General features: G+C 36.4%; 1 protein-coding gene across 1 annotated transcript; it reads left to right on the top strand.

The window, feature by feature from the left end:
* The first annotated feature begins 12,368 nt into the window (after positions 1 to 12,368).
* Positions 12,369 to 13,040, top strand: LOC138898817 (uncharacterized). Its single transcript, XM_070184921.1, has one exon. It carries the CDS (start codon positions 12,369 to 12,371, stop codon positions 13,038 to 13,040), a length of 672 nt encoding a protein of 223 aa, XP_070041022.1.
* The last annotated feature ends 1,850 nt before the right edge of the window (positions 13,041 to 14,890 follow it).

Here is a 14,890-nt window from a genome sequence, read left to right on the forward strand (position 1 = left end):
CCCACAGCCTACATTACAACCAATTAAAGTCCTACTTGATCCTTGATTGAATGAGCTCAATTAGTAGAGTATCACACTACAGGAAAGCCTATGGTACGTCTTCTGTTGCACATGAATTTTGATTTTGAGAATGAGTTAATTCTTTCTATTTTGTGTTCCTAATTGTCTTGAACGATACTGTGTGTGGAACTACTCTCTATTGTTTGCGTGAGGGCACATGATTTGTGAAGGTAAGGTAACGTATTTGACCCATGTGTTAGAGTAAGTGAGCAGGTTATGAAAAATGCGTGGTACTTTTGAGTCGAGTCTTGAGGTTGGGATGTTATGGCATGGTGCTCAACCTATTTAAATATTCTTGGCATGGTGTGTTAGGGGGGTTATTTGATGAAAAGGTCATCCCTATGTGAAGTGTAGTTTAATTGCTCGAGGACGAGCAATGGTCCAAGTGTGGAGTGTTGGTGGTAGGCTAGAAACTCGTGCTTTAACCGTAGTATTTCACTCTAATTACTGCATTTTATGTGTGTTTGAGCTTAAATAATATTGAATTACACTTAGTATGTGTTTTAGGCCTTGCAGGAAGTGATTCCGAGCTAAAATGTTAATTTGGAGCTAAATGGATCAAATTGGATCTTTGAAGTCTGAGTAAAAGCCCAATAAGTTAAGTCGGGATCGTGTTCGGAGGTCGTGTACCAAGTCTGGATGTCAAAAGAGGATGAAACAATTTTACTCTAAGAAAATAATACTGCCGTGCTGCATGGGGCGCCACAGGGTGCGACCAGATAGTGAAAAACTTGCATGTGGCAGGAAAAATGCATGCCCGCTAATAATCTCCACAAGCGCGTCGTGGGTTGTGGCGCGGCACGCGGCGCGGGCGTACAAAAATCGTAAAGTAGTTTCCTACTTTGGCTTGGAAAGGGTAACTTCGTTCGGGTTTATTTCTGATGGTATAAATACACCAAAAAAACATGATTTTGGAGAGGACATAACTTGGAGAGGAAAACAAAAGTACGAAACACCCGGGAGCACGGATTTGATCAATTCTTCCATTCTTCTTCTAGTATTCATTAATTTTATATTTGAAAATATTATTTTTGATGATTGTATGAACATGAATGGATAAGAACCCTAATATTCTGGGGTCATGGGTGCTACATGATTGTGATGTTTGAAGTTTAATTTGACGAGTTTGAGTTTATCATATTGGGTTGTTTATTCAATTCTGTTTTTAATTATTTTGTTGAGTAGCTAACAATGAAATACTATCTACGAATTTAGAGTTGAACTCGAAAGTGGGAATTCTAGATTGCATATAAAATTAAATAGAGTAGGTTCTTGAACATGGGCATTGGGGAACGGATTTGCAATTAGGATAGAAATATACCTAACTGCCTTGCTTGGTTGAAATACAGATAGTATAAATGCATTCTTGTTAGTCTTAATTCCATAAACATATAGGCATTAAGTTACCTTGAATAGGCGAGTAAGAACTCGACAGATTCTTATGAGTAATATCAACCCTGTCAATTAGCAATCCAGATAAATCAATTACTTATTTTAACCCAAGAACCCAACAAGATTGTTAGCTAGCCTATGACCCTGGAATACTCTCTTCTACTTATTTGTATTCGAAATTTCTTAAGTGTTGTGGTCGATTTCTAGTTATTTCATTGCTTGATTGTTTCTTAGGTAGCAAATTAGTCACTTACACATTTTGTGAGAAATCTCTTGAATCAATAAGTTATTTGAGTTTGAATCAGTCAAAAGTTAATCATAAGTCTCTGTGGGAATGATACTCTACTCACTACTCTATTACTTGACGGCCACGTATACTTGCGTGAGTGTGTTTGGTCGCAACACTCATCACCTAGCATGTGTGTCACCTCAACACCAACCACATAACACGTATTTCAGGGATTCATACCCTTAGTACCAAGTTTAGAAGTGTTACTTACCTCAAACCGCACAGATCACAACTCTAACAAACACTTGCCTCGTGAATCGGCCTCTGAACGACTCGAATCTAGCCACAAACAACTTCATACAATCAATACAAGCTATAGGAATCGATTCCATACGATAAAGATAAGTTTTTAACCAAAGTCAAAAAGTCAACCACGAACCCACATGTCGGAAACAAAATTTACAAAATCCTAACACCCATTCAATAACGATTTCAACCATACCTAAATCATCCAATTCTGACCTCAAATCGCCTTTCAAATCCTAAAAATATAGTTTATGAAGTTTCTAATATTTTTTCCAATTTTTCCAACCCAAAAGACTAATTAAATGGTAAAAACAATGATAGATTCATGTATATTAACCAAATCCAACTTAGAAACACTTACCCCAGTCAACTCCTTGAAAATCCCTTCAAGAATCGCCTCAATTCGAGCTCCCAAAGTCCAAATGTGAAATAATACGCAAACCCTCATTTTTTAAATTAATTAGTCTGCCCAGTTGTTCCTCTTTGCGATCACGGAAAGTCCCTCGCGATCGTGTAGAACAAAAAATGCTGCTCTCAAAAATGACCTACGTGAATGCGGAACCCCTGCGGCGAATGCGATGCACAGAGAATCAAACCTACGCGATCGTGGATTCCTCTCACGATCGCGAAGAACAACCGCGTGGGCTTTCCAGGCCTCCTCTTCCTTCTTCGCTCACGCGGCACCACTCACGCGTTCGCGTAGCAATGACTCCCCAAGCTTGGAGATAGAGGACCAATTCTAGCAAACTTGTAGAACAATTTCACCAGTCACCCAAACAAGCCTTCGCGATCGCGATCGCGGTCCTTCACTCACGATCGCGTATAAGGAAACCAGCAACAGGCATAATAGAAGTCCATCAAGTCCAAACAATGAGCTGAATGAGATCCGAATCACACCCGAGGCCCCCGGGACCATATCCAAATATACCAACATATCCTAAAACATCGCATGAACTTAGTCAAAGCCTCAAATTACATCAAACATATCGAAAATATAAATCGAACCCCAATTCAAGCCTAATGAACTATTGAACTTCTAACTTCTAAAACCAATGATGAAACACACCAAATCAACTCCGACTGACCTCAAATCTTGAACACAAGTCATAAATTATATAACGAACCTATTACAACTCCCTGAACAAAAATCTGAGCCCGGTAACAATAAAGTCAACTCTCAGTCAAACTTCTCAAGTTTTCAACTTTTGCCAATTCAAGCCAACACGACCTACGGACCTCCAAATCAAAATCCGGACAAACTCCTAAGTCTAAAATCAGCATACAAAGCTATCAAAACAATTAAAACTCCATTCCGGAGTCGTTTACTCATAAGTCAATATACGGTCAACTCTTTCAACTTAAGCGTCCAACCTTGGGACTAATTATCACAATTCATTCTGAAATATCCCTGGAACCAAACCAACCACCCCTAAAAGTCACATAACAATAAACAAGCATAGAATAAGCAATAAATTGGGGGAATAAGGCTACAATACTCAAAACGACCGGCCAGGTCGTTTCAGAGAAGCACCCATTGCTATTTAGGCTGAGATGAAGAGGGTTATGAGGAAGGGATTTGTGCCATCATACTTTCAAAGAGAGCTACAACAATGTCTTCAAACTTTTAAGCAAGGATCCATATCTGTGGATGAATACTTTAAGGATATGTATATGGCTATTATCCAATCTAATTGTATGGAGGAATATGAGGCTAAAATGTCTAGGTTTTTCAATGGTTTAAATAAGGAAATAGTTGATATAGTAGAGTTACAACAATATGTAACATTAGATGAGTTTATCGATTTTTCTGTAAAGGTAGAAAAGCAAACTAGATCATGGAAAGGTCGATTAAACACCATCTCGAAGAAGCCATGGCCGAATCAAGAGATGTGAGGTTCTTCTCGACCTTAAGAAGACAAGGGTAAAGGTAAATTTGAAAACAATGAAGGAGGAAAAACCTTTAACCCTAGACCTTCTACACCTTCTAGTTCTATTCAGTATCATAAATGTAAAGGAGGGGGACATATGATGCATGAATGTCCAAGTAGAAGAAACATCATTCTTTAAGGAAGATCGAGGATATGAGAGTGAAAAGAGTGAAGGAGAAGAAGAGGGAGATGTGACTGATGAAGATAATGTTAAACTACCTAATGCTAGTATGATTGGGGTAGCTAGGAATATTATGGGTGGAGAATACGATAGTGAAATAAGTGAGGAGGAGGAGAGAGGTGTGAGTGAAGATGAAGATGAAGAACTACCTTTTAATGATGGCGTGATTGAGATTGTAAGAAGGATTATGACTATCAGTTTGGGAAGAAATAGTAAAGAACAAAAAGAGAATATATTCCATACTAGGTGTAGGATAAAGGGTAAAACTTGTTCTATGATCATTGATAGTGGTAGTTGTGCTAATGTGGTGAGTTCATAATTTGTGGAAAAATTGGGACTTGCGTGCATTAAACACCATACTCCTTATAGACTCCAATGGTGTGGTGAACTAAAGGTGAAGAAACAATGCATGATTTCATTCAATGTTGGTAGATATGAAGATGATATTTTTTGTGACATAATCCCAATGCAAGCTTATCATGTCTTACTGGGCCGTCTTTGGCAGTATCATCGGAATGTCTTTCATGATGGGAGGAAGAATAGATATTCTCTTGATCTTAATGGAAAGATGTTTACTCTTGCACCTTTATCTCCTTCTCAAGTGTTTCAAGATCGAAAGAGATTGAGGGAAACAATGGAAAAACCAAAGGGAGAGATAAAAAGTGATCTTGAGGGAAAAGTAAAAAAAGGGAACGAAGAGTTAGAAAAGAGGATAGATGGCCGAGAGAAAGGGAGAGAGAGAGAGGGAAGCAAATTGAGAGAAGAGATAAAAGGGGGTTTGAGTGGAAAAAAAAATAGACAGTCTTGGTGATAGGAAAGTGGCTAAGGAAAAGAAGAAAGAGAGTTTCTATTTAAAAGCCAAAGAGTGTTTAATGACAAGAAAAGAGGGGTTGCCGATGATACTGCTTAGTTACAGGGAAATTTTGATTAATTTTGAGTTACTAACCTCTTCTTTGCCTAGTGTTATTTCTAACTTTTTGCCTTCCTAAAGGTTTACCACCTTTAAGGGGAATAGAGAATCAAATTGATTTTGTGCTTGGATCATAAATTCCTAATAAGCCTGCTTATAGGAGCAATCCCGAAGAAACAAAATAATTGCAAAGACAAGTAGAAGAGCTCCTCGATAAGAGATTTGTAAGAGAAAGCATGAGTCCCTATCATGTGCCCATGCATTTGGTGCCAAAGAAGGATGGCACTTAGAGGATGTGTGTCGACTGTCGCGCCATCAATAAAATAACAATAAAGTATAACCATCCTATCCCTCATTTGGATGGCATTCTTGAAAAATTACATGGTTCTCAAATATTCTATAAAATTTGTTTGAATAGTGGGTATCACCAAATTAGAATGAATCCTAGAGATGAATGAAAAACTGCTTTTAAAACTAAATATGGTTTGTATGAATGTTTAGTAATGCCGTTTGGGTTAACTAATGCACATAGTACATTCATGAGGTTAATGAACCATATCTTTATGGATTTCCATAGAAAATTTGTAGTTGTTTATTTTGATGTTATTCTATTTTTTTCTAAATCTTTAGAAGAGCATGTCGAACATTTGAAACAAATTATTAATGTGCTTAGGGAGCAACTATTGTATGCAAATCTATCCAGGTGCATGTTTTGTGTAGATAAGGTAGTTTTCTTGGGTTTTGTTGTGAGTTCTAAAGGTGTTGAGGTAGTTGAAGATGAAGTCAAAGAAATTAAAGATTGTCCTACACCTAAGAACATTACTAAAGTTAGAAGTTTTCATGGTCTTGCTAGCTTTTATGGGAGATTTGTTAGAGATTTTAGTTCAATTGCTGCACCTTTAACTGAGGTCATTAAGAAGGATAAGGTTTTTAATTGGAGAAAAGAACAAGAGCATGCATTTAATATTTTGAAGGATAAATTATGTTCTGCTCCTTTGTTACAATTACCTGATTTTTAGCAAGTCCTTTCAAATTGAATGTGATGCATCTGGTAGAGGTATTGGGGATGGTTTAATACAAGATTCTAAACCAATCGCTTATTTTAGTGAGAAGTTGAATGGATCTGCATTGATTTATTCTACTTATGATATAGAATTATATGCCTTGGTAAGGGCTCTTGTTACATGGCAGCACTATTTGTGGCCAAAAGAGTTTGTCATAAAAATTGACCATGAGTCTTTAAGATACTTGTAAAGCCAAGGTAAATTGAGTAGAATATATGCCAAATGGGTTGAATTCATTGAGACTTTTCCTTATGTTATTAGATACAATCAAGGGAAAGACAATATAGTTTCTGGTTCACTTTCAAGAAGGTATGCTCTTGTTTCAACTCTTACTTCTAAATTGATGGAATTTGATCAAATTAAGGACTTATATGTTGATGATTCTGATTTCGGTATAGCATTTTCGGCACATTTAAATGGACCCTTTGAGAAGTATAATCTGAATGGGTTTCTTTTTAAAGAGAATAAGCTTTGTGTACCTAATGTTTCTTTGCGAGAAGTTTTTGTTAGGGAAGCACATTGTGGGGGGCTTATGGGACACTTTGGTGTGCCTAAAAAGCTTGACATCCATGCTGCAAATTTCTTTTGGCCTAATATAAGAAAAGATGTAGAAAGATTATGTGCTCAATGTCTTGAATGCAAACAAGTTAAATATTAAGTGCTACCACATGGTTTATACACGCCATTACCTATGCCTATTTCACCTTGGATTGATATTTCTATGAATTTTGTGTTAGGACTACCTAGAACAAGTTTGGATAAGAATAGCATCTTTGTTGTGGTTGATAGGTTCTCAAAAATGGCTCGTTTTATTCCTTGTTTAAAGAATAATTATGCCTCTCATGTTGTTGATTTATTTGTTAGAGAAGTTATTAAATTGCATGGTATACCTCGAACTATTGTTAGTGATAGGGATGCTAAGTTTCTAAGCCACTTTTGGCGTGTGCTTTGGGGGAGTTGGAGACTAAATTATTGTTTTCTACTTCTTATCATCCACAAACTGATGAGAAGACTGAGGTAGTAAATAGAACCTTAGGAAACATGTTAAGGGATTTTCTAAAAGAAAATTAACTTCTTGGAAGGATCACTTGCCTATGGTAGAATTTGCTTACAATCGAACTTTTTATTCATCTATTGGTTATTCTCCTTTTGAAGTTGTTTATGGTGTTTACTCCCTTACATCCCCTTGACTTATTGCCTTTGCTTACTATTGAGATGGTTAGTTTTGATGGAAAAAATAAAGTTGATTTGATGAAGATTATTCATGACTTGAAATTGAGAGGAGGAATGAGCAAACAGCTTTACGAAGAAATAAAGGTCGAAAACCAGTTATCTTTAAGCCTGGTGATTTGGTTTGGGTTCATAAGAGGAAGGAGAGATTTTTTTCAAAGAGGAAGTCAAAATTGCACCCTAGAGGAGATGGGCCATTTAAAGTACTTGAAATGATTACAGATAATGCTTACAAATTGGACCTTCCTAATGAGTTTCAAGTAAGTGTTACTTTCAATGTTGCTGACTTATCCTTGTTTGATTTAGGTTCAAATTTGAGGACGAATTGAATTCAAGAGGAGGGGAATGATAGCTCCACAGACAAGGATAAATCTTTAGAAGCACCAAGAAGTCCATTCATAAGGTCTCAAGCTAAGGAGAAGCAAGACAAGGTTGTTGGGCTTCAATAAGAGATCAAGAAGGCGCTAATTGTGGAAGAAGGGCTCAAGAATTATGGAGAGGATTTAGATAAGTGCTACACTAATTTCATGGTCCAAGTACAAGTTCAATAGGATGTAGATTGGGGTCCAAGCACCAGCCAAGGAGGGCCTAAATTAGGCACCTAAATCAGCACATAAAGGAGCTAACTTGGTGCCCAAGTCAACTCAAGGGGGGCGGCCAAGACATATGAGAAGGAGTCAAAGTTTCCTTATTTTTGTTTTCTCGTTTGTTAAGACATATTTGATACTTTCCTAGGTATTTAAGGTTTTGCTTTTCTTTTCCTAAGATTATTAGAATTACTTTCCAATATTGACTTGATTTTTTGATTTTTATTTCATAGACTTATACCTTTTCTTATGGTAGTTGGAATTGTTGTCCAGAGTAGTTTAGGACTTTATTTACTTGTCTTTTAGGTTAAATTTAGTGACCCCCTCTCTATATAAAAAGGTATCTTCTTTACTTTTAGACTTAGACTATTATCAATAAAAATTGTGAGATTTTTCCTGCACTTTTGTGTGCGGCTACTCTTGGATTATTCTTCAACCTTCAAGACTCAACTTAAGGTGGTAAGATTAAACCCTTTTTGAAATATTAGATCACTTCTAGGTATTTAAGAAAGGTGATAAGCTTAAGCTTATTATTATTCTTGTTATTCTAAAGGGTCAGGTTTCACAATCTATCTCTTGTTTTTAATTCTCTACCTACGATGATTAGTTCTTTATTATCTAATTGTTGTTGTTATAATTTAACTTCAAGAATAGAGTTCTTGAATTCAAGTAACTCTTTTATGGATTCAATCTATCTTTAATTTTTGTCTTCTTTTTCGTTTCCTTATTTTCTTTTCGCTTCTGCATGTTTCTTGATTTTTATATTTTTCTTTAGTAGTTCTTGGACCCCTATCGTGTTGTTATCAATATATATCAGTGTTGCTCTATAAAAAAGATATACTTTGATCAAACCAACTTCGTACTCTTTGTTCTACTCTAAACAAGCATTGTAATCTCAATTTAGTTTACTGTGTAACCAGTAGAGAAAGAAAGAGAGAAAAATATTGGTGAGGCATTTCATCAATAATACGACAAGTGTACTTAGTATCTAAAGTGAGTTGGTGTTTTTAGCAACATCAACATATATGTACGAAGGTTTACCAAGAGCTTTGAAGAGAGAACACCCTTGCAACTGTAACGACCTGGCCAGGTGTTTTGTATAATTACGCCCCATTTCCCCTTTTGATTCTTCACACATGTGCATTTATATTTTTATGACTTACGGGGTTGATTGGTTTTATTCTGGGAAGATTTTGGGTTGATTTAGACCCTCTGATTCTTGCCTTAGAAGCTTAAGTTAGAAATATTGACCAAACTTTGACTTTGGTGAAAACGACTTCGGAACGGTGTTTTGATGGCTCCGATAACTTTGTATCATTATTTTGGATTTGGGCGTACGCCCGTAATCGAAATCGGAAGTCCTATGTTGATTTGTGTTGTTTTGCCGAAAATTTGCAATTTGAAGTTTAGAAGTTTGATCGTAGGTTGACTTTTGGTTATCGAGTTCGGAATTTGATTTTGAGACTTGGAATAGATCTGTTATTCTATTTAGAACTTGTGTGTAAATTTGGTATCGTTTGGAGATGAATTGATAGGATTCGGACTCTTAGTTGCAATTCTAGTAATTCTTGAACTTTACTTTGAAACTCATGCGTTTTGGTGTCCGATTCGTAGTTCTAGATATTATTTTGTGTTTTGATCGCGCGAGCGAGTTCGTATGATGTTTTTAGACTTGTGTGGACATTTGATTTGGAGCCCCGAGGGCTTGGATAAGTTTCAGACATGTTTCGAAATGTTTTGGACTGAAAAATAGAATCTGGTGTGCTGATGCCTCTGGTGTCGCATTTGCGAACACCGGGGTCGCAATTGCGACCTTAGCAAGGGGGGCCTCAGGTGTCGCAATTGCGATACCTGGGTCTCAATTGTTAATAGTGACAGTAGGTTGGGTAGTTCACATTTGCGACAAAAGAGCCGCATTTGTGATGAGGATAAACTTCGCAAATGAGAAGCCAATGTCGTAATTGCGACCTCCTCTTAGGATGCCAGTCGCCGCATTTGCGAGGATTTCTTCGCAATTGCGAGGGTTCGCAATTGTGAGGATTCGAAATTGCGAAGGTTCACAATTTTGAACCCATGTCACAATTGCGACAACTGCAACTGGACAAAAGGTTAGAAAGTCGGGATTTAATCTCATTTCTCACATTTTAGAACCCCACACTCGGTAGGAGGCGATTTGGAGAGAGGATTTTTATCTACAAACATTGGGTAAGTGATTCTAATCAATTTCCAACCAAATTTCATGATTTTATCTTAGATTTAACATCAAATTTATGTGAATCAAAGAGGAAAATTAGGAAATTTTGTCAAATTTTTGAAAAATAAGAATTTGAGTTTTGAGAGTCGATTTAGGCTCGGATTTTGAAACTAATCACGTATATGGACTCGTGGGGTTATGGGTAGTCAGAATCTACCCTTGGACCCAAATTCTGACTGGGCGAGCCCTAGGTTGACTTTGGTTGACTTTTTGAGGAAAGTGTAAAGATCATAGCTTTATCTATTATAATTATTTTTCCTTACATTGTTTGATGATATTAAGTCAATTTTGGTTAGATTTGAGCCGTGTGGAGGCGAATTTAGGGGATAAGACATTTTCGAGGGTTGAGTTGGCCTAGTAAAGATAAGTATCTTGCCTAACTTTGTGTGGGGAAACTAACTCTTAGGATTTGGGATTGATTGTGCTATTTGTGTTATGTGAAAGTCGTGTACGTAAGGTGACAAGTGGGTACACGTATTATATGTGGTATTTGACCGATTTAAGTATTTAGACTATTTCAATACCTTTAATTGAATTGCCATATCATGTTGTAATTCTAATTATTAACATACTCTTACATGTGTTAGTCTATCCTTACATGCCTTAATTGACTTTGTTAACACTTGCTCTACCTCTTACTTGTTGTTTTGCTCTTATATGCCTAGTTGAAGTTGTTGTCTTCCTTATTGCCTTGTTACATCTTTAATTGTTGAATTACTTGTAATTGAAGTTATTATTTCATGAAATATCTTCTTGTTGAGTTATTGGGGTTGAAGTTGTGAAAGTCGTTATCACATTGAGGAGAAGTTGTTAATTGTTAAGATATCTTCCTTGTTGAGCAATTCACATTCGTTGTTATTGTCGATATTCTTGTACACATTCTGGTTGAGCCATGAGCTGTTTGTTGTGGAAACATTGATATTGTTAATTTTTGGCAAGTTGTGAAATATGGGCACTTATGGTACGAGTTGTTATTGTGTTATGATATTGATGCACATGCGGCGGTATAAGGATAGGGGTTAATGTGCATCTGGCGGCATAAGGTAGGATTTATGTGCATGTTGCTAGTAAGAGAATTACTTAAAGCCACGCGGCGTCATAAGGTGGGCTAAAGTGCATGTAGTTATATCGGGCAAAATATTTTAAAAATTATCTAAATGTAAGGCTCATACGGTGGTTTAAGGAAAGATTGTGACTGAAATTGAGAAATATGAATACGAGGCGGTACCTCGATTGTGATTCTTGTTGTGCATCTCATGTTGAAAAGAGTTATTGGTTGAATAGTTCTTGTTGCTTTTATTCCTCCTTGTTTTATCAGTTTTGTCTGCATTTGACTAATTGTAGTTCTCGTTCATTTCTTCCTTATCATAGTCTTTATGCTTACAATTCTGTCATTACTTTACATTATTAAACTACTTTGTTATTATTCATCTCTTTGTTTCCATTACATCTAGTTATTATATTTTGTTCCGTTTATCTTGTCATGGTAGGTTTCTTGACCTGGCCTCGTCACTACTCTACCGAGGTTAGGCTTGATACTTACTGGGTACCGTTATGGTGTACTCATACTATGCGTGTGTACATCTTTTTGTGCAGATCCAGATACGTTTGTCCTGACTTGACATTAGTGATTGATTTGTAGCTATTTGCCGGAGACTTCAAGGTATACCTGCTCGGCGTCTGCAGGCCTCGGAGTCACCTTCCATTATCTTTTCATATTTTTGTTTCTTATTCTAACAATATTATAGTAGACCTTCTAGATTATTCTATAGAACTTATGACTCAGTTCCACTGGTTTTGGAAATATGTTGTAGAGGTCCTATTTTTTAGGTTTATATGAATTATTCTGTTTTATATAGTATCTCGGTTTGTAATTCCTATTATTTTATTATTTAATTTTAGGCCTACCTAGTTTTAGAGACTAGGTATCATCACGACATCCTAAGACGAGAATTTGGGGTCATGAAAGCAACCCAAGGAGATTGGAGTAGGATTCACATTGAATCCGAACCAATATAAAATATTCTGTGTCAATTAATTTCTGCACTTTATTTTTATTCATTACCTTTTATCTCGCTTATTCAATCAGTCGACTAATTGGCAAACTAGTCAACTACTTAGTTATAAAAAGAAAAATGGACAATTCCCCTCCCCCCCCCCATACTTCAAATTGGTATCAGAGCATGTCTCCCATTGTGTTTTGCTTAACAATTAGTGAGAAAAGATTATGGCAAATCAAGTAATTGTCGGAGCCCTATTTCAAGAAGGAACGTCACAAGTAAGGCCTCTATACTTCAATGGACAACACTTTTCCCATTGGAAGGTTTGCATGGAAATCTATACAAAATCCTATGATGTCAAAGTCTGGCGTGTAATAAAAAAGGGAGACTATCCAATTCCAGCAGCAAAGTCTGACAAGAAAGCAGATAGTCAAACATCTACTGAACCTGCTGATCTGGATGACTACACCGATGAACAAATGGCAGTAATACAAATTAATGTCAAGAATCAAAAACTTCTATACAACGCAATCAGTGGAGAAGAATATGAGAAGATATCAAGTTGTGATACTGCTAAAGAGATGTGGGATAAGTTGGAGGTGACATATGAAGGAACAAACAAAGTTAAAGAGACAAGGATAAACACGCTGATCCATGACTATGCATTTTTTCACATGAAAGAAGGTGAATCCATTGAGGAAATGATTGCCATATTCAGCAAAACTATTGGAGATCTAAAGGCTTTTGGAAGACCATACTCAAGTGGTGAGCACATTCGAAAGATTCTACAGAGTCTACCTACTACTTGGCAAACAAAAGTAGTAGCGCTTGAATCTCATGATATGGACAAACTATCATATGATGAACTACAAGGTGACCTTATAACTTTTCAGAAATAACATCTCAAAAATCGAGGACAAAAGAAAAGAATAAAATGGTTGCCTTCAAAACATCAATTGGAGAATCTGAAGATAAAAATCAAATTGACGTTGATGAACTGGAACAAGAAATAGCTATGATTTCCAAGACATTGAATGGGCTAATGAGAAGATACAGGAATACCAAGAAGGGGAGAATGTCCTCAAGAAGAACATCAAGGAAATACAACGAACAAGAAAAGAACGATGGGAAATGCTATGAATGTGGGAAATATGGTCATATACAAGCTGAATGTCCAGATCTTAAAAGGAAATCCTTGAGAGGATTTAGCAAAAATAAATCTTTTGGAAGTTGGAGTAATGAAGATAGCTCAGAGCATGAAGAAATTGCAAATCTGTGTTTCATGACTATATTTGAAAATGATGTGAACAAATTCACAGGTTGCTAGACAGATGAAGATGTATCAGATGATGACAACAAAGAAACAACTGAAAAGTACTTTATGGCATGAGGTGAAACTAGCGAGGTAAGACAATATGAATGTGATAGGTGTAATGAATTACAATATATCCTTGATCACCCTAAAAGAGTCTCAAAAGATTCAAAATGAATTAAAGAGACTAACTAGGGAAAAGAAGGACTGGGAAGTTAAACTTGAAGTCTGTGAAATTGAAAGAGACGTACTTCAAGAAGAAGTTGATGAATTGCAATTGCAGCTCAATGGCATGCGCAAATCCACCTATCACAGTTCTGTCAGGTCAAACCAAGCGACTTACAAGTCAACTGGAAAGACCTGTTGGAAATAGATCCACTAGCACTGACACTGTCAGTAAATCAAGTGTTAAATCCACTCCTGTCTGCCACTATTATAATAGAACTGGTCATAAATATTTCTTTTGTAGATTTCATAACTCAAATGTTTCAGGATATATTTGGAAGCCTAAAAACAGTCATGATATTACTAGAACTAACCAAAAAGGACCCAAGCGAGATTCGGTACCTAAAAATGTAATAATTATTTTTTGCAGGAACACCAGAAGAAAAGTCAAAAAGGAAAATGGTATTTGGACAATGTGTGTTCCAGTCACATGATAGATGACAAGAATCTATTCAAAGAAGTTACAAAAAATGATGGTGGAAATGTTTAATTTGGTGATGATTCGAAAGGTAAAATCGTTGGCACCGGGACCGCTCAATTCAATAACAATTGTGATATCACAGAAGTTTATCTTGCAGATAGACTTAACTACAAACTCCTGAGCATAGTCAACTGTGTGATTCCGGATATGAAGTAAAATTCAAGAAAACAGGTTTTGCTATTGAGGATAAATCAGGCAAAATTATTCTGCCAAGAAAAAGGTATGAAAATATTTATACTCTGGACTGCATTGAAAATTTAGAAGGTCACATATGTCTGGCATCTATATCTGATGATCCCTGGCTCTGGCATAAGAAACTTGGTCATGCAAACATGCATCTAATTGAAAACTCTCTAGACATGAAATGGTTATTGGTCTCCCTAAGATATATTTTTCTAGAAATCATGTGTGTGATGCATGACAACTCGGGAAACAAACCAGAAATTCTTTCAAGCCTAAAGATATTGTGTCCGCTACCAAGACCTTACAACTACTACACAGAGACTTATTTGGATCTACTAGAACTGCCAGCATTGGAGGAAAGCGGTATGCATTTGTTATTGTTGACGACTACTCACATTTCACATGGGTAATTTTCTTATCCCACAAAGATGAAGCCTTGAAAAATTTTGAGATCTTTTGCAAAAGAATTGAGAAAAAGGGTATCTCATCTCAATAATTCAAAGCGACCATGGAGGAGAGTTTGAAAGCAACTCATTTGAAGATTTCTG

The sequence above is a fragment of the Nicotiana tomentosiformis genome, chromosome 9 (genome assembly GCF_000390325.3).
Source record: "Nicotiana tomentosiformis chromosome 9, ASM39032v3, whole genome shotgun sequence".
In the NCBI taxonomy this organism is placed as follows: domain Eukaryota; kingdom Viridiplantae; phylum Streptophyta; class Magnoliopsida; order Solanales; family Solanaceae; genus Nicotiana; species Nicotiana tomentosiformis.